The sequence below is a fragment of the Danio aesculapii genome, chromosome 5, assembly GCF_903798145.1.
Source record: "Danio aesculapii chromosome 5, fDanAes4.1, whole genome shotgun sequence".
NCBI lineage: Eukaryota > Metazoa > Chordata > Actinopteri > Cypriniformes > Danionidae > Danio > Danio aesculapii.
The window spans coordinates 55421761-55443512 of NC_079439.1; the positions used below are offsets into that span (position 1 = coordinate 55421761).

At 35.1% G+C, this 21752-nt stretch overlaps 1 protein-coding gene across 2 annotated transcripts in view; it reads right to left on the minus strand.

Moving 5' to 3' along the window:
• homer1b (homer scaffold protein 1b) overlaps window positions 1–21752 on the minus strand; it is a 57535-nt gene that overhangs the window by 13577 nt on the left and 22206 nt on the right. For both annotated transcript variants that reach the window (XM_056458504.1, XM_056458503.1), the window contains 3 exons: window positions 17006–17137; window positions 10819–10911; window positions 9822–9979 (listed from right to left, as the gene is read on the minus strand). In XM_056458504.1, coding sequence (XP_056314479.1) covers window positions 9822–9979; window positions 10819–10911; window positions 17006–17137 — 383 coding nt within the window. The remainder of the gene's footprint in view (window positions 1–9821; window positions 9980–10818; window positions 10912–17005; window positions 17138–21752) is intronic.

The following is a 21752-nucleotide window of genomic DNA, read 5'->3' on the forward strand; positions in this document are numbered from 1 at the left end:
TATTTGCGTGCAATACATTAAAAATAAGAATGGAATAACACATAAAAATAAAATTTTTTTCTAGAGCACCAAAATCAACATAAAATGATTACTGAAGGATCATGTATGAGGTGATCATCAGCAATGTAGCCCTCGTGGATCACTCGGGAACACTCCCTGTCATTCAACTGAACTACAACTCCCATTATGGACTGCAGGCACACACCTTTTCGATTCATCTCCTGACTATACACACACAGCTGAAGGACATCCAGTGCTGAGTCTAGTTTCACTGTAGTGTACTTTTCTAAGTGTTATTCATTCATTTTCTTTTCGGCTTAGCCCTTTTATTAATCTGGAGTCGCCACAGCGGAATGAAGTGCCAACTTATCCAGCACATGTTTTACGCAGTGGATGCCCTTCAAGCTGCAACCCATCACTGGGAAACACCCATACACACTCATTCACACACACACTCTACAGACAATTTAGCTTATTCAATTCACCTATAGTGCATGTCTTTGGACTTGTGGGGTAACCCACTTTCACTAGTGGTGGGCAAAGCGAGGCTTTATGAAACACTGAAACAGTCGAAGTGAATGTGTCGAAGCTTCGAAACATTTCAAAACCCATCTCTACAGTGACACATAGTGGTCACATTTAAGCTGGAACAGCTTCAGCAAACAAACAGTTCAGCAAATTGAGGAATTATACCCTATGTTGTAGAGTTATGGTTTCAAGTGATTTATTAAAGCGGCGAGAGTTCCAGACTAGCATGCAGAGGTAATGTGTTAGAATCCAGGGTGATGCAGCTATTGAAGTTTTTAAATGCTCTGTTCTTGTAACATGTTTTGTTTTGGTCTGACATCCCAAAAAACACTTTGTCAATAAATATGCCTTGTTTTGGTAGCCTACATGAGATTAAGAGATTTTTCCAACCCTGTAAGTCAAAAGGAGATTCGCCAGGTCTCGAAACACTTCTGAAATGATTTATGCTTTTAATTGCTTTAGTAACACAACCTGGTGTTTCAAAACTCTTTAGTCACGTGACCTGATTGATACAAATCATCTTAGTCACGTGACCTGGGTGTTTCAGACCATGCTTCGCTGCAGTGTTTTGAATCACTTGCGCTTCGGGATCTCGACACTGTGTCGAAACATCAGCTTCACGTCAGCCATCTCTATATTTCACTAATATTATAATTTTACTGTATTGACCAAACAAATGCAACCTTGGTTACCATATGATTTTTTTCACAAACCCAAGACATTTAATAGTTATTATGCAATTGTACTGAACACTCTTAAAAACAAAGGTTCTCTGTTTGTATCGGTGGGTCCGTCCATAATGAAACTTTAACATCTATGTCATCTATTACACAAATAAATGTTCTTCACACTAATTAACAATGTTATTTTTTATAATAGATCAACTGTAAAAATAACCTTATAACTGCTAACTATTTTTATGAGTGTATATGAAAGGTGACATCGGACAAAATGTTCACTTTTTGTGTATTTAGTTACTTTTCTGCTGCCTTTGCCATCTCATAAAAGTTGAAAATAAAACATGCAGCAGATTTGCTATGATCTGAATCTAAATATGTGTCATAATTTTATCTGATTTATATTCGTGCCAGTTTGTAAATAAATGTAAATAAAATGGTGTTTATTTACACAACCATTGAGAAATGTAACCAAAGTTAGATATAACAGATTTTATCAAAACCCTAAGAATTATATGAACTTGAGCATCCGATGTCATCTTTAAAATATTTGACAGTCCAAATATAGATAGATAGATAGATAGATAGATAGATAGATAGATAGATAGATAGACAGACAGACAGACAGACAGACAGACAGACAGACAGACAGACAGACAGACAGACAGACAGACAGACAGACAGACAGATAGATAGATAGATAGATAGATAGATAGATAGATAGATAGATAGATAGATAGATAGATAGATAGATAGATCTTTTACTTCACATTAACTAACTAGATAACTTCAAGCACCCACTTGCAACCCACTGATGGGCCCTTGAGCTCTGTGTTAAAGTGAACATAGCAAGAACGTCAGTTTAACTGTGACCACAATTAAAGTCAGACTTAAACTAGACTTGTCATCTTGTCATTTCTACACTCTAAATATGACATTTGCTGCTTGTTCAAACTACTTATTTAAAGTGACTCGAAGCAACACAATTCTTACTTTTTTGGTGGACAACTTAATTGTTTTATGTTCAATCCACCTAAATTTGTAAAATTGATTGAGTTAACTTAATTGATTAGTGTAGAACCCAGCATTTTTATGTTTGACCAAGACATTTATGGAATACAAGAGCAATTAACACAATCTCTGTGAACCAAGGTCTATATCATTTGCATACACATTACAACAAAAGACTGATGGAACATGACAACCTGAAATATATCAAAATCAAAAGTCAAAAAGACTCAAAGCCAAAAGTCAGAAGCTTCATCAGTTACATAATGACAAAGCCATTCCACCACCTCTCAGTCCTCGTCAGTCCATCTGTGTCCTCAATGCAGCGACAAAGACATATCAAGCATGAATTCACAACGTGCTCTCATATAACACTCTCACAGAGCCAGCAAACGCATAACCAGCCCACGTCTCCAAACACTATGAGGAATCCCATCCGCTGCTTATCATCTGATCACACATGCCACCTCCTCTGCCTCCCGCCACACACTCCACAAACCACGTGCGGAGAAGCAGCAGCGAGTCCTCAGAGCGGACGCCTCCACTATGAAAATCCGCCAATTCCCTTTCATCTTCCCAGCGCTGCCACCTCTGCTGCGGCTGACGCGATCACCGCCTCCCTCGACCCCCGCACTCACAGACAAACACCTCAGCCCACACGCACAACTCCTACTGAAACTGTGACACAACGGCTATAAAACAGCGCACACGAGGAGAACAAGTGCTCCTGAGAAGGAGAAAGAGAGCAGAGAAGAGAAGAGGACAGTGGTGAAGTCTTAGAGCTCAATTCAAGCTAAGAGGAACCGACACTTCAGCCTGGTAAGTCAACATATGCACTCGCAGAAATAAAGATAGAAATGTTGTCACTGGGGTGGTAACATTTCAAGATGTACAGGTCAACATTGGCATCTTAAAGGTACACTTTTGTGCCTTTAAGGTACCACGAGGTACATGTTTGGTACTTTTTATTAGATACTATGTAACTTTAAGATACCAATGAGGACCTTTTAGGCACAAAAGTGTGCCTTTTGAAAAAAAATAGCACTCCAGTGACAGCTTTTGTTTGTTTATTTCTGAGAGTGTGCAAAATATTATAATATTTTAGTATTTAAAGTTTTGTTGAGAATAAATACGGAGTTCTAGGCTGTCTTTTTAAAGAAATCTTAAAGAAGATGGAAATATGTTGAATGCAACTTATCTTCACTTCTGGATTGTTAGTAATTGTAAAACCTGAATGTTCTCTCATTGTCAATATTTAAACTGTTCATTATGTATTTTTATGATGTTTGCATTGGTTTCATGTAATAAATTCATTTGAATTCAAGTCTTTAAGTGTCTCATTTCCATTTCGGATGGTTTAAAATATATGAATGTCACTGTATTAGGTATGAAATATCACTCCAAGAGGAGTTATTTTAATAGGCTATTGTATAAAATAGTGAACATTTGAAGTTTAACTAAACTAAACAACTAAACAACCCATTCTTGTCTTATGAAAATGTTGAAAAACTTCTTTGATCCTCTTCAGAAGTTGACTAGCGCAGATGCACAGAAGCACATGGCTGTCCCCATTGCGTAACTGCAGCTTAATGTCAGCATGACTGTCCTCAACGCCAATCAATAAACAATCTCCATCTGACCACTGCTCTGTTCAACAGCCCAGCAATCAACGCGCCTCTTATTTCACTGCATCTCTGTTAGACGTTAAACAGGTTTCAAACCACCAGTATGATGGATTGTTTTCTATACGCCACATAAAGTGCAGTCCGTAATGAAGTTTAAAGAGTATTAACTGTTGTAGCGCGCATTTTGTTGCACGTCTCATATTAAGCCCCACTGTAAATGTGATTCACTACAGTGTGGCAACTGCCCAACCGGCCCTCAACGCTAACTCTACTGTACGATACAAGACTGCGAGTGAGAGAATTACTGCTTGAAGAAATGCCTTCAATTCACTCGCCACGTAATAAAAGCCAAAGCAGAACAAACACAGCATAATCTATGACCCAAAGATATGTTTTCCATCTTTATCAAAGTGACAGCACACTGGTTTTTTTCAAGTCAGACCCTCTTTGAGAGAATTAATAGCAATATTTTGTTTAAAATCAGCCTCAATTATGAACCTTTTGCTTTTTATTATATAAATGACTAATTATTTATAATATGATAATTGTATTAGCTGAAATTACAAGGTCAAGCAAAGCAGTGTTAGATTATTAGATTTTAGGAAACATGTCAGACTATACATTACTGCTTGTTGTCTTTAATGACATGATGTTACTGAGAAGGTGGAGCTACACATTAAAAATGGCATACTATTCTTCATGTTGTCCCAACATAAAGTTATCTTAAAAATTTCAGTAGATTGAACACAAAATATTAAGTTGTTCCAAAAATCTCAAGAATTGTTTGTATTAGCTCAATTTAAATAAGTAGCTTGAATAAGCAGTAAAAATTTTTTTTTGAGAATAGGACACATTTCTAGAAACAAAAGAGCAAACAAACAATCACTATCTTTGTACAACTTATCTTGATAAAAACTATCCTCCAATGCTTAATTTCACCTACTAGCACCAATAATATTTATCATTTTGCTATGTTTATAAGCTGTGTATGAAATGACTTTAGTTCTGCTATTGGTTTAAAAGTATATTAGGCAGAATAAAAACAATAAATAAATGTCTTTCTATTGGGTCCTTCATTTCTAGTCCCCTATTATTTACTACACTAGATTCCTGCGAATATTAAAGCACCCCTATGTCAGATGTATTGTGCCAAATTTGGGTTTATGTGGTGTGTATTCTGAACCAAGTAGGCTTATTTAAACTAAATGTATGGTAAATGAGTGGTTAAACTTCCAGTTGGGAAAACTTCAGCAAACTGAGAAATTCAAGTGGAATGACATTTAATAATGTATAAATTTTTTCTCAGATTTACAGATATCAACTTTAGAAACACAACTTAGTACAAAAAAAGACCATATACAAAGTCACAAAAGATGCAAAGATTTTCCCCAAACAAAACTCTCAGGAAAGATCAAAACATAACTAATAAAACACAACATCACGAGAGTTCAGCTGACAGAAATGCATACTGTATCTGTAATATGTATCTGTATCTGTGAATGTATCTTAAATATAACAACAGAATTTCAAACAGAATTAGGTTTTGTTGCATTTTCAGCAGTGGTTTTTAACCAGGGGGACTTATTTTAAATCAAAACAAGACAGCTGACATTCCATTTCTTAATTATATTTTTTCCAGCACTTATTCCAGGAAATTATTTATATTATATACACAGTTGAAGTCAGAATATAAGCACCCCTTTGATTTTTTTTTCTTTTTTAAATATTTCCCATTTAACAGGACAAGGAAATTTTCACCAGTATGTCTGATAATATTTTTTCTTCTGGAGAAAGTCTTATTTTTTCCTTTTAGGTACAATAAAAGGAGTTTTTATTTTTTTTTAAAAACATTTTAAGGTCAAAATTATTAGCCCCTTTAAGCTAAATTTCCTTTCGATAGTCTACAGAAGAAATCATTATTATTGCCTAATTACCCTAACCTGCCTAGTTAACCTAATTAACCTAGTTAAGCCTTTAAATGCCACTTTAAGCTGTATAGAAGTGTCTTGAAGAATATCTATTCAAATATTATTTACTGTCATCATGTCAAAGATAAAATATATCAGTTATTAGAAATGAGTTATTAAAACTATTATGTTCAGAAATGTGGTGAAAAAATATGCTTACCGTTAAACAGAAATTAGGGAAAAAAATAAACAGTGGGGCTAATAATTCAGGGGGGCTAATAATTCTATATACAGACTTCAACTGTATATAGTTATACTCTTATATTGTTATTTAGTCTATGCTTCAGACTAAATGTCAATAAAAGTAGCTGTTAAGCTGCAGAATTAAATTTTCAACATGGATTGAACAGTTTTAAAAAAAAGCAGCTTTGTCATAACAGCAGAGGAGCTACATGTAGGTGCTGTCCATATCTGAATATTAAGTATATAAGTAATTACAGCCTTGGAGACAAAATGGTTGAGAACCACTGATCTACAGTCACTGTTGCATAAGAGTGGATTCAGTGAAAAACATCGCAGTCATGTCAGAACAGCTGTAGAAACGCTGCTATCAGTAGGAGCAGACCCGACAAGTTTTAAGCACGTGTCTGGAAAGAAAAAACACACAAAAAAAAGACCATATAACTTTGTTAACAAAAAAAAAACATATTTCTGTTTAAGGTCACATCAGAAACAAACAAAAAGATTGTGTTGACTTAACAGTGGGCAATCTGACTCAGAAACAGATGATGCCGCCTCCATCTTCAAAAATCACATTTGCTCTTTGCTGAAAACGTGCCACTGTATTATATAATTCTGATTTGTTTGGACATAATATCTCAGAAAAAAATAAAAGTACAGTTATTTAATGCTTGTATCTAAAAAGCATGTCAAAAACATACTGTCTGGAAAAGAACTGCACTGTGTGGGTGTTGAATGCGGTTTGGTCCACAGTGCATTTGCGTCCAATAATCGGTTAGTATTTTTTTTTTCAAGTGGCAGGTGAGAGTGAAACATTAACCTAAGATTATGTAAGGAATTGTGGGATGCTATTTTTGAACCTGCAGCACCGGATTGCTCAACTAATTAAAATTCAAACATCCAGAGACTTGAAATGGGCTCTAAATGTTGCCTTTGCAGTCAGACTAAAAAGCTGCTGAGTACACAGTCATGTGAACAAGCGTTTGAATGCCCATACTGTAAAATAATTGACAGTAGTTTGGAAAAGTGCAATGAACTCATGACTATTAGAGCTGACTTTAACCTGCTTTTATTTAAAAACTCAAAGGCAGCTAGGATGTACTGCTTATGGCAAAAGACAATACTTTAGTTGACTAATAATTTATAAACAGTTATTAAAAAGTATAAAAAAAATAAAACATTCAAATTACAGGCATCACAATATTCTAGTAACTAGTAATTTAAATTGATTACATTTAAAGTCTACATTTAACATTAAATCAAGGTTACTTTTTACCTGTATGCATCAATTTCAAAACAAGTTATACATTGGTCCATAAAGGACAGAAATATACATCATCATAAAAGTAGCATACTTTATATTTTATTACACTTTTCACTGACATAGATTTCGTTAAAAAAAGACAGCATCTATTATTTCAGATATTATATATGCTACTTACTATGTTGTTTACAGTGTTGGATAATTCAATGACCAGAAACATTTTTTGTCACATTAAAAAAAAGGAAAATACCTCTCTAATGCATACAATTTCACAGTATATAAACATATAAACACCCACATAGTTATAATTACATTATTTAATTGAGTTTAGTCTGCAGTGCACAATAGGCAAAACATTTAATAAATATTATAAATACTGGCTGAAAAAAATGGCTAAAATGTTAGAATTGTGTTTTGTTTTTTACATAGTTATCATTTTGAATCCTTGCCAACCAAAGGACAGCCTGTTAGCAAGACTGCATATTTGATGCTGACATGTCACTGGGATGGAGCATTGCAATATTGTTTTAATAGGTTTCAATTTTTTTAATTTGTTGTATCGTGAAATACACTCACCGGCCACTTTATTAGGTACACCTGTCCAACTGCTCGTTTACGCAAATTTCTAACCAGCCAATCACATGGCAGCAACTCAAGCCATGTTGGCATGTAGATATGGTCAAGACGATCTGCTGCAGTTGAAACCGAGCATCAGCATAGTTGCCAGATGGGCCGGTCTGAGTATTTCAGAAACTGCAGACCTACTGTGATTTTCTCGCACAACCATCTTTAGTAAGCGTAAGTTTCAGTAAGTGGCAGTTCTGTGGGCGCAAATGCCTTGCTGATGCCAGAGATCAGAGGAGAATGGCCAGACTGGTTCCAGCTGATAGAAAGGCAACACTAACTAAAATAACCACTTGTTACAACTGAGGTATGCAGAAGAGCATCTCTGAACGCACAACATGTCCAACCTTGAGGCGGATGGGCTACAGCAGCAGAAGACCACATCGGGTGCCACTCCTGTCAGCTATGAACAGAAAACTGATGCTACAATTTGCACTGGCTCATCAAAATTGGACAAAATAATATTGGTAAAACATTGCCTGGTCTGATGAGTCTCAATTTCTGCTGCAAAATTCGGATGGTAGGGTCAGAAATTGGTATCAACAACATGAAAGCATGGATCCATCCATATCAACGGTTCAGGCTGGTGGTGGTAGTGTGATGGTGTGGAAGATATTTTCTTGGCACACTTTGGGCCCATTAATACCAATTGAGCATCGTGTCAACGCCACAGCCTACCTGAGTATTGTTGCTGACCATGTCCATCCCTTTATTCAATTCAATTCAATTCACCTTTATTTGTATAGCACTTTTACAATGTAGATTGTGTCAAAGCAGCTTCACATAAAAGATCATAGTAAATAAAAAGTGTCAGTTTAATTTTCAGAGTTTAAGTTCAGCTCGGTGCGGTTTTAAAGTCGCGGTTTAGAGTCCAACGCTGAAGAGCAAATCCATCGATACACAGCTCTTCAAATCCCGAACCATGCAAGCTAGTGGCAACAGCGGCGAGGAAAAAAGAAAACTTCACCAATTTATGACCACATTGTACCCATATTCTGATGGTTACTTCAAGCAGAATAATGCGCCATGTCTTAAAGCGCGAATCATCCCAGACTGGTTTCTTGTACATGACAATAAGTTCACTGTACTCAAATGGCCTCCACAGTCACCAGATCTCAATCCAAGAGAGCACCTTTGGGATGTGGTGGAACGGGAGATTCGCATCACGGATGTGCAGCCGACAAATCTGCAGTAACTGCGTGATGCTATCATGTCAATATGGAGCAAAAGCTCTGAGGAATATTTCCAGTACCTTGTTGAATCTATGCCATGAAGGATTAAGGCAGTTCTGAGGGCAAAAGGGCGTTCAACCCGGTACTAGTAAGGTGTACCTAATAAGGTGGCCGGTGAGTGTTTACTTCAAAAGCAAATAAGTGTAAAATATAAAAATTTCAATAAGAATTTTTCTTCTTATCCAATTTCATGCTAAAATACTATGAATTGAAAAAACAACAATGTCCATTAAGATTCACACGTCATTTAATGATTAAAAATCCCTTTAAAGGAGCTACATTGTACACTGTACACTGTAAAAATGCTCAGTTCCACACAATCGATTTGCGTTAGGACAACTTTAAGTTAGGAATTAAGTTACAGTAGCTTATTAGGAATTAAGTTAGCATATTAGTTTTTACAAATTTAAGTGGATTGAACATAAAACAATTAAGTTGTCCCAAAAACATTTCAAGAATTGTGTTGTCTCAGCTTATTTTAAATAAGTAGTTTGAACAAGCAGCAAAAAATTTTTTTTGAGTGTACAGTAAGTGTTAATCCCAATGTGTGAGCATCTTGCATTGAAACATAAAAAAATTAAACCTCTCAAGGTTGTCTCTGAAAAATAATGTACCATCGGATAGTATAAAAAGGTTTTGCACAGAACTAAAAAGTACAGATCAAACAGATAAAATCAAAAGTCTTTTTAGATGAAGCTACATGAAGCTCCTGTTACCTGTGTGCAAGAGTCGGCGTGGTCGGAGAAAGATCTGATTGAAGCATAGAGTTGGGTGACACGTCAGACAGAGTGACATCATCACCAGTGCCGTTGATTCGGCAGAGGTCCGCAGTGACCGGTGGAGTCAGAGGGGAATGAATGTCAGCAGGCGATTCCTGTGAAAACAAAGCTGTATGTCAGTGGGCTTTTCATTTGTTGTACTATAACATGCACATTACGTAATAGTTTTTACTTAAATATAAACATTAAGCTGCTAATAACAGTGGGGTAATTAGGAAATTCTCATTGTATTCAGAGACAAGAGACTGAAATGTTGTCAGCAGCAGCAGGTCATTGTTCTGTACTGATGGAAAAATGCTAAATATACTGATTGCAAAAAATAATTATGGGTGTTTTTGTATTGGGTGTTTATAATTACTGTACATAGACACACTTGAATGACTTACTAGTTACTCCAGACAAACCTAAAGGTGAGCCTAGACTAAAGTTTAAGTACTTTTTAAAAGCTTACAGTTTGAAAGTTTTAAGTTTGAAATTGAGCTTAAAATTATAAAAGAAACGTTTGACCAGCCTGATCTCACAAGAAAACACAACTACTTTACAAATTGTCAAAAAAGTGTCTAGTTTGGACAAAATTCATTCATTTTTTAAAGGAAGGCGTGCCACTTAAACCCAGACCTAACTTTACCCCTTACTGGGGGATGTGCAAATGGTACTAAAATATATGAATGAGATTGAAAAAATCAATAGGAATTAGCCAGTAAATCAAAAAGTTATGAATTGCGTTGAGTTTTACACAGTTATACAATAGCTTTTAAAATATCAACATTTGTTCTGGGTGGTTGCTAGGGTGTTGCTATGTGGTTGCAAAGGTAATCAGGGTGTTTACTAAGCAGTTAAGGTAAAGTTGCTAAGATAATCTGAGCAGTTAATAGATTTCCATCATTCCATGTAAATACGTTACACTAAGGTGGCAGGACATTACATGACGTACCTGAGAGGGCGAACTTGCCAGCTCCATCTTTTCTAGAGACTTCTCCTTGGCTATTCTGGCTGCTTCTTTGTACTCTGCAAATTTATCTGCGAACTGAAAAGAGGAATAGATTAAATGTGATTCGCATCCTTTGTCATTTTTGCCACTGACAAATGATGCATTGTTGTGAAAAAGTATTTGCCCCAGACTCTATTTCATCACTTTTTGTGCATCTCATACAAATGTGTTTTAGATCTGCAAACAGCATTTTAAAACAAACAAACAAACAAGCAAACAAACAAACAAAGTTTACATAAAAGTATTGATTTACACGAACAAAGCTTTTCATTTGTGAAGTATTTAAGTTTAAATATTATAAACATTTTTTGTTGAGTTTCTGGAATATCTACCTCTTTAAATAACTATATTTTGACATATGTCCATACCATGAAATACAATTACTCATACCACAAAAAAGCCCACCCCAAGCACTCAAACTTTATGTGCACACACAGATATCATTTAGATAAAAAAATTATCAAGCTTATAATTCTCTTTCACTTTTTTAGGCTTTGGCTTCTATTTTAACGATCTAGGCATAAAGTTCACATGGTGCAAAAGCATCAAGAGCGTGTCCAAATCCACTTTTGCTAATTTAAAGACGTTAAAATCTGCTCTGCGCCCCCAGGCGCATGGTCTAGCAGGGTTGTGCTTATTCTCTTAATGAGTTATGGACGTGTTTTGAGCATAACATGAATTAAACCAATTAGAGTCTCATCTCCCATTCCCTTTAAGGGTCAGTTGCGTCGTGCCATGGCGCATTTGCTATTTACATGGCAGACTTTGTAAGTGGAAAAACTGAATGCTTCACTAGCAAGAAAACAGTTAAACAGACCATCTGCAGTGCAAGGATAAAGAACAAGCCTCCTCCATTTGGCCTCCTTACTTTCTCTTTACTTTACTTTTACTCTTTACTTTACTATTTTACTTTCATGGAGTAAGGAAACGGTGTTGTACTCACTTCATGTAAGACATCTATTGAGAGTGTAATCTGCTTAGAGAATGCTTTTTTTACTTTTACATCTATAAATGTTAATTGGAACATATTTAGGGATTTTGTAAGCATCGTTGAATGAATACAATTCGTATACAGTGGCTATTGTTTAATTTCTAATACCATTAGAATAAATAACTTATTTAGTGTTTACTTAGGTTGCATTTGTTTATATAATATACAAAAAATACACAAAAACAAGATTGTGTAAACAAGAAGGCAAACACTTCTTCACAGCAGCTAGGGGCTGGTTTTGCTTGTCCAGTTGAACCAGCATGATCTTTCTGTTCAAGTTTAAACAAGAAAGTATTCCAAAAAATCCCAATGAGGACACAAGCACACATACTTGCAAACAATCTAGCACTTTTAGTGTAGTATAATACATTTTAAGTATAATAAGATCATGTGTGTTTAAATGGATGGATTTTTTAGAATGGATATCTCTCCTAAAAGAAGCAATGGTCACAGTTCCCAATATAGACTGTTCCCATTAAAGCTTCCCGGGCTCCAGGAGGACTGCAGCACTTTTCTAAATATCTAGCAGGGAGATTTCTGTACACTTTTGGGTCAGGGCTCTGCTGCTTCATTAATAATGTTGAAACATCAAGCTTTAAGCAAACATACCTGAGACAGAGAAGGTGCTTCAAATGTTGAGTAATTAGTAATTAAAGAAAATCTATCAGTTTGCCTAAATATAAAAAGATGGCAACTCTTTATAATAATGTTTAGTTAGTTAGCATTGCTTACTGCAAGATTAATCAACAAGGAAATCATTTGCTGAAGTATTTATTAATCTTAACATTAGTTATACAAATAGTTAGATCATTGCCTATATCATTACTAAAAGATACAACTTCTGAATTGAATAATTAGCATTACTTTGTGTTGAAATTAATTTGGCTTGTCTTAGATGCATTACTTGGAGATGACCTCAATAACTTTTGCTGTTGCAATATATTTACAAATAAACAAATTGTGTTTAAGCCATTTCACTATTTTACAATTTTACAATGACATGTCTACCTCACCGTTGACAAAAATCTTGTCAACGATCCCAGTTGTAGAGCAACAAATAATAACTTAACGTCTAGTTGATCATTTGAAAAAATGATAGAAGATAGATTTTTCCCATGAATCATCTGTTGAACTGCATCCCAATCATCACAAATACTGCAGAAGACCTATTGGAACCCTCATGGACCCAAGATTCCTACAGATTTCAGTCAAGTTTGGTGAAGGAAAAATCATGGTTTGTGGTTACATTCAGTATGGGGGCGTGAGAGAGATCTGCAGAGGATGGCAACATCAACAGCCTGAGGTATCAAGACATTTGTGCTGCCCATTACATTACAAACCACAGGAGAGGGCAAATTCTTCAGCAAGATAGCACTCCTTCTCATACTTCCTCCACATCAAAGTTCCTGAAATCAAAGAAGGTCAAGATGTTCTAGGATTGGCCAGCCTAATCACAAGACATGAACAATATTGAGCATGTCTGGGGTAAGATAAAGGAGGAGGCATTGAAAATGAATCCAAAGAGTCTTGATGAACTCTCTTTGCCGTTCCAGATGACTTTATTAATACGTTATTCGAGTCATTGCAGAGATGTATGGATGCAGTCCTCCAAACTCATGGGAGTCATACACAATATTCATTCTTTTTCCACAGCACCATGACTTTATATTCTATACTGTACATTATTTCTGGTAAGTGGCAAGACTTTTGTCTAAGCAAAGTCAGACCTTACTGTCCTAATTAAATAATTAAAAATTAAGGCATGATCATATTTTATTTTGGTCAAATAAGTGTAATCTAGAGGCCTTTGCCTTTCATATAAGCCACTTCTGATACCAAATGATCAACTAGAATTCAAGTTATTATTTGTTGTTCCTAAAACTTGGAGAGGCGACAAGACTAGTGTATGTAATAGGTAGTAGTGTATGTAATAGGACATTTACCTTTTTTTTACCTAACATCAAATTTTAGAATCAAAGTAACCTTAAGAATGATAAGCATTTTAAAGTGTTTATGGCTATTTGCATTATTATACTGTTATATAATCATTATACACGTAAAATCATCTCAAAATGACAATAATATTGCTTATCGCAACAATTTCTGTGACAATATATCGCACAACAACAATTACCTATCGTGACAGGCCTAAAATTGACATCAATATGAGTGTAGTAATTTAATAACTGTACATTTTCCAAAGTGCTTTACATGATACTGTATAAATAGTTATTATTAGTACTATTAGTATTAGCTTATGTTGAAATTAATATTAATAAATGCTTAATAATAATGATTCTAATGTAGTTAAATAGAAAGTGTGTAATAATGTAATAACTGTACATTTAACCTTTCCACAGCGCTTTTTATGATACTGTAAAATTATTAATATTAGTAGTATTTATTAGTATTAGCATCAATTGAAATGAATATTAATAAATGCTTAATTATAAGGTTTCTAACATACTCACATAGAAATAATATATCAACATAACAACGTTATATATATCTTTCCATTGTGCTTTTTCTTGACACTCAAAATTATTATAATTATCTTTAGCAGTTTCCCATATTTGGTCAGTCATGTGTGTTTTCATTTTATTTATGTTTTGAAATGTTATTATAGGACTTGATCTCTGCTTCGAAAGCGCTTGATGTTAAAAGGTTTAACAAAATAATTTTTATTTCCATTTTTAGCAGTTTAAAACAATATATCATCTGGGTTGGTCAGATACATTATGTTAATTCATTCAGTTTATTTTCGGCCTAGTCATTTTATTAATCTGTGGTCACCACAGCGGAATGAACCACCCTACATTATGTTACAAAAAAAGGTAATTAGCTGCAAGTACTATTATGTTATGGCTTTATTTTATATATACCATTTCTTATACAATAAATTGTTTTAAACTACAAAAAATGTTTGTAGTGCAAGCAGAGCTTGAGCTCCCATAATGCAAATAAAAAGTATAAACAAATGTAAAAGTAAAAGACAAAACACAGGCACCTGTTAATTGACAGATATGTTTAACACTGTGGTTATTGATTTTTATTTCTTGATCCATAGAATAAAATTACAAGCACCAAGAACATTTAATGAACATGCACAATGTTATTATTGCTGGAAATTCTAAATATTATGAATAGTTATTTACTATTAAAACTTTCTAAAACAAAATTTCCATTGTTTCTGCATGGTGTTTATAACAGGGGAAAAGCTTGGAGACTTAATTGAATTTAAAGGGCACCTATGGTGAAAATCTCCTTTTCAAGCTGTTTGGACAGACGTGTGTAAGTAGAGTGTATAGACCATCATATTATGGGTGATATGAACACACACAGTCCTTTTTTTTCAATTTAACATAAAAATGGTGGACCAATTGGGAGAGGTTTTTAGATCGACCGCAACTTGACGTAGGGGTGCAGTCCCCCCCGCCCACCAATATTGATTGACAGGCACGCGTCACCTAATCCTCAGTTTGACGTTTCATGTCCGCCATTTTCAGCGTGTGAGTCAAAGCGATGTCACTACTAAAGGAACACCCTTGCTCTATTTTAGATGCAAGGCTCATTGGCCTCAACACACGATCAGCATTCATCACATGATCGCTATAATCGGAATTATTGTTTGTAACTTAGTTTGTTTGTAGGTAGGTTTGCAAATTAGTACTTTTCATTGCGTCTATCTTAAACTTCTCGAGGTCACAGAAGCTCCCTGTGAGTGTGATCTTAACTAGGTGCAGCTGAAAGCGCGAGCGCCTTTGCCTCACATGAGTGTCGCTCCATTGGAAATAAAATAATGAACTTGCCTGCAGGTCACATAACAGAAGCGCCACTCGGTGACGCGCAGCGCCATGCATTTTAGAATACTAAACATAGGTTTCTATCAGGGTACACACAACGGAGCTTCAAGTCGGCGGCTGTCCACTGTCACTTCAATTAAAAGTAACACTGTAAAACCCAACAGTCACTTTATCAAATGAAATGAGTGTAGGTAACTCAAAATTTATTGAAAGTTAATTCTACTCATTTGAAAAGAGTTTTGAACTTAGTGTTGAAGGTAATGAGTTAATTAAATACCTCATTACTTCAACTTAAATAGAGTAAGTTCACAATATTTGTGTAGATTCGTTTTTTGTAAATGGTTTGTAGCAATCAGCTTCCTTAATCGGTTTAAGTTCCCTTAACTTACTGGGTTTTACAGTCCTCAATTGGTTTGAGTTCTCTTCATTTATTGGGTTTTACTGTGCTCAAATTGCTTTATTTACTCAATTGGATTAAGTTCACAGTACTTATTAGGATTCGTTTTTGAACTTAAATATTTTGTTGGAATCGGTTTCCTCAAATGGTTTGAGTTACCTTCACTTTTGGGTTTTATAGTGTACTAATAATGCTTAGAATCCTTTTGCAATTTAATTTGGATAAAACATTTCTTCATTGAGAATATTAATATACCATAATTTTGCTATCCTACCCGTTAAAGTTGCCTTTTAATATCGTGATAATACCATATCATGATATCACAATATTATGATAATACCATATACCATGATAAAAGCTTCCTTTAATTATTTACAACAAGAAAATCTGACACCGTCATAAGCCTATACAGTATATACATGATCATTATCCTTCTGTTTACCTCTATTTGTATCAGCAAAAGCAAAGGACGCAGATAAAAAGAAATGTGAGCTGGAATGAAACAGAAGGAGAGCAGAGGAAGACAAGAGGTGGTGAGTTTTTTTGACAGTGCATCATCATAATGCAGAGGAGAGAAAGAGAGAGAGAGAGAGCGAGAGAAGAGAAGAGAAAGAGAGAAGAGAGAAAGAGAGAGAGAAAGGAAAGCACTGCACAGAAGAAGCCTCCCACGCGCCCATGACTGTATAGCTCCTCATTAGGGCACAGTGTGTAGGTGTTCCCCAGCTCACAAACACAGGGGGTGGAAGCGAGCGAGAGAGAGGCAGAACAAGACCCCCAGAGACACAGGCAAGAAAATGAGGGATGGATAGACCGGAAGAGAGAGAGAGAGAGAGAGAGAGAGAGAGAGAGAGAGAGAGAAGAGGAGAGAGAGAGAGAGAGGAGAGAGGGAGAGAGAGAGAGAGAGAGAGAGAGAGAGGAGAGAGAGAGAAATCCACCCACCTTGGCCAGATGATGCTCGGAGGAGAAACCCAGCCCATACACTGTGTTGGCACGGCTGTCGGCCCACTGGCCAAACTTTTGAGATGTCTTTGTGAAGGACATGTTCGGGGTGATAGTGCTGTTTATTATTGCCTGTGAGATGAGAAAGAAGAAAACAACTGCTCAGAAAAGCCTGTGAAACACACATGTGCGCGCTACAAGGAACAATCTGGCCTTGAGGCAGATAACAGTCTGAAACAGAAACAGTGGTCAACAGCAATAGCAAGAAATGGTGTGATCTATTTTCTGCTATTGTTATCTATCTATCTCTTGTAAGTCACTTTGGAATAAAGTGTCAGCGAAATGAATACATGTAAATGATCTTTGGGATTACAGATCTGATGGCTGTGGAGTTGGTTAGCTCAAACGTAGCCTCTGATATTTTTTTACGGTTGTTATTGTTAACTAGTGTTCTTTTCTGTTGTGACTGAGTGGATTTCTGTTCAAGTTTGTCTCGTCTATAGAAAGACTAAGATACTTTGGATTTATTTCAACGCTGGTTGATTGTGGAAAGGACAATAAAGTGTAGGTGCATCGCGTGATTTAATTGATAACATCTTTACATGACTGGATACGAAAGAAAGAGATTTTATCTTAATGATTTGGTTTTACTAGTAACAGCTCTGTACTGTTTCTTATTTTTCAATGAATATCATTATGCAGGCAGAAAATAGGGATCTTTCAGATTAATTAGCCGTGTCTCAGTATCTCAGTTTTGGTAATCTGCATCTCATGCAGTATTCATTCTTCACTCAGTCTCATATTCAGAAATTCAGTTTGTTAAAACTGTTAAAACTGTTGTTTAAACATCCACTGAAGAAAGAAGAATCTTTATGTTATGAGGATTTCACCCTAACAAATTATTTAAACATATGTAAAATATAAAATATCTTGATAAGTTGATAAGTTACTACAACTTGATGCAGGGGAATTACTCACTTGATGAAGCCAATAGAATGCAGGTATACAGTTGAAGTCACAATTATTAGACACCATTTTTAAAAAAATGAAAAACTGCTTTTATTCTAGCCAAACTAAAACAAATAAGACTTTCTCCAGAAGAAAAAAATATTATCAGACATACTGTGAAAATGTTTACTGTTTAAGTCTGTTAAACATCATCTGGGAAATATATAAAATATATTATAAATATATAAAATATATAAAACTATTCAAAGGGGGGCTAATAATTCTGACTTCAACTGTACATAGTGAGGCAAAAGCATTCAATTATAAATCATAGACACCATCAACCATGTTTTGTGGTTTTTATCTGCTGTTTTGCAACTACGAGGATATAAGGATACAAGGATACAGTCATGATATGTCCCTGTAAAATATCATTAGTGTGAAACAGAACAAAACATTTTTAACTTCATACTGCCACGTAGTATTCATTTTAACTAAAAACTGCATTCAAATGTACACATACATTTTTGAGGTTTCACAAAAATATAAGCTGAAGTATATATGTTGCCAATAGCACAAGTGTAAATGTGATATTGATATTTTATGCAAGAGTTTAAATAAAAAAAAATTCAAACTCCCTTTAAAGTCAGTTGTGCCTTGGTATGACACATTCGCTATTTACTATTACTATTACATCACATTTACTATGATATTATTATCATATACTACTACTACTGAATGCTTCACTTGCGAGAAAACAGTTAAACAGAACGTCTGCAGCACGAGGATAAAGAATGAGCCTCATTACTTTACTTTTACTCTTTACTTTACTCCTTTACTTGTACGCACTCCACTGAAGACATCCATCAGCCTACATATTTGATTTTGTTAAGTGCAAATATTTATTTCAAAATTATTTCTAAATTCAGTTCTAATTTCCAACAAATGAATAAATGAAAAACAATGTGCCAACAATGCGCCTTAACACACCTCCTTTATAGACTAGCACGCCCATGAGTCCACAAAGTGGCGCAAATGGATTTGCTATTTAAACAATGTGGCGCAAACCTTGAAAATTCTTGTTGCGCTGGTCTGAAAACAGCAACACATCATGCCAAATATGTCTTGTGTCTTATTGTGCCAGGTGTATGATAGAGCCCAATACGTACTGTTTTTGCAGTTTTGTGAATAAAAATATCACATATAAAGCTACTTGAGTATTGTTGTGCATCATTGATCAATTTTTTCCATCTCTAAATGAACCCATTTCGACAAATTGGGTTAATCAATGATTCAATGGGCTAATTATATAAAGAGTTGTTCACTTTATTGATTGCTGAATGAGTCGAATAAATTAGAACGAATTGAATGAATAAAACAATGATTTACTTAATGTAATTTGAGATTAATCAGATTAATTAATTGCCACATTGTGTAATGAATTAGGTTAAAAATGTTAACCACCTGACAGTCTTAAATTTAATATAACATACTACAAGTAACAGGGGTTGTATTAAACATTGTTAATGTCTCCATTAAATTCTGCAGAAATATCTGGCTACACACTGTGTGGATTTAATGCAAGGAACCAGGATAGAGTGGAATTGTGTTCAGTCATGGATCAAGTAAACAGCTCAAATGCTGTAACGTGAAAGGTAAGAAAAAAAATGTCTAAATGAGATGGTCAGAACTGGATGTTCACAAACACATAACTGTCTTCAGTACATCTCAAGATATTTCCTGCAGTATAAGCCAGTCAAACGTTATTGATGAAATGACGACAGTCGCTGCCAGTGAATGTGTTTGTGTGGGTGTGAAATCGAGAGCAAATAAGGAGGGAGGAAAGAGCGAGAAGGAGAAGAAGAGAGAGGGAAAAAAGGTCCACTGTAAATGCTGCACACATTCTGTAGAGCTCACAGTCATAAGAGATTCAGAAACTCATCAAAATCCTTCAAAGCAAAAAATCCTATTCTTATTCAGTGCTGGCCTTTCTAAAAAATGAGTATTTTTCAGCAGTTTCTTGTTTTAAGTATTTGAGACATATTTCTATCTATATCTCGTGCTGTACTTTTCCAAGATGGGGAATATAAAACATGGAAGTGATGGATGCACAAAGCAGAGCGGTCCACGAAGGCTGCGTGGATAAAAGGCTTCAAGTGCTCTCATACTCCCACACACTTTCAGAACAAGGCCAATTGGCCACACACAAACGTGTAATTTCAAGCGAGAAAATTGACAGTGGGCTTCCACTGTCAGCTTCCCGTGTGTGTTACACATGTTATACAATCATTCCCCCAGAGAGGCTGTAAGGATGAATGCAGTTCTCTCTGCTCTGTACTTTAGCATTCCTAAAACATTTTAGGTTAAACTACAGTTGAAGTTAACCCCCCTTTGAATTTTTTTTTTCTTTTTTAAATATTTCCCAAATGATGTTTAACAGAGCAAGGAAATTTTCACAGTATGTCTGATTATACTTTTTCTTCTGGAGAAGGTCTTATTTCTTTTATTTCGGCTAGAATAAAATCAGTTATTAATTTTTTAATAAACATTTTAAGGTCAATATTATTATCCCATTTAAGCTATTTTTTTGTCGTTAGTCTACAGAACAAACCATCATTTTACAATAACTTGCCTAATTACACTAACCTTTCCTAGTTAACCTAATTAACCTAGTTAAGCCTTTAAAGGTCACTTTAAGCTGTATAGAAGTGTCTTGAAAAATATCTAGTCAAATATTATTTACTGTCATCATGGCAAAGATAAAATAAAACAGTTATTAAAAATGAGTTATTAAAACTATTAGAAATGTGTTGAAAAAAATCTGCTTTGCGTTAAACAGAAATTGGAGAAAAAAAATAAACAGGGGGGCTAATAATTCAGGGGGGTTAATAATTCTGATTTCAACTGTAGGTTTGGTAAATAAAATAAAATATCATTAATTTTCAAATGCACATACAGTTGAAGTCAGAATTATTACCTCTCCTGAATTATTAGCCCCCCTGTTTATTTTTTCCCCAATTTCTGTTAAATGGAAAGATTTTTTCAACACATTTCTAAACATAATAGTTTTACTAACTAATAAGGTAGGGTAATTAGGCAAGTCATTGTATAATGTAGGTTTATTTTGTAGACAATTGGAAAAAAAATTGCTTAAGGGGGCTTTTTTATTAAAAACTCTTTTTATTCTAGTCGAAATAAAACAAATAAGACTTTCCCCAGAAGAAAAAAATATTATAGGAAATACTTTGAAAAATTTCTTGGTCTGTTAAACATAATTTTGGAAACATTTGAAAAAGAAAAGAAAAATCACTGCGGTGAATAATTTAGACTTCAACTGTACATCTATCAACTGTACAGTGAGCTCTGAGGTTGGTACATTATATTCCTCGGTGGAAGCCAGAACACATACTGTTTATAAGCAGTGAATATCTGGTGACTTCACATAATCCTGTAGAGAAATGTACCAATCATGAAGTTGCTGTTACCATAGTAATGGGAATAGGAGCACTAGAGCTCAAAAGTGATAGTCCACATGTCCATAGTTAATTTTAATTCTCAGTACTCTGATTCCAGCATTCAAGGCAAAATACACACATGCTCATAATTGGTTGAGGAAAAGTCAAAAAAGATGTTCATAACTTCTGTAGGTCAAATTATTCCATATTATCTTAGAATGATAATTTAACTACAATGAAATGATCGCACTGCGACGCGGTGCCGCAGTGGGTAGCGCTCTTGGCTCACAGCAAGAAGGTTGTTGGTTCGAGCCTCGGCTGGGACAGTTGACAGTTGGCATGTT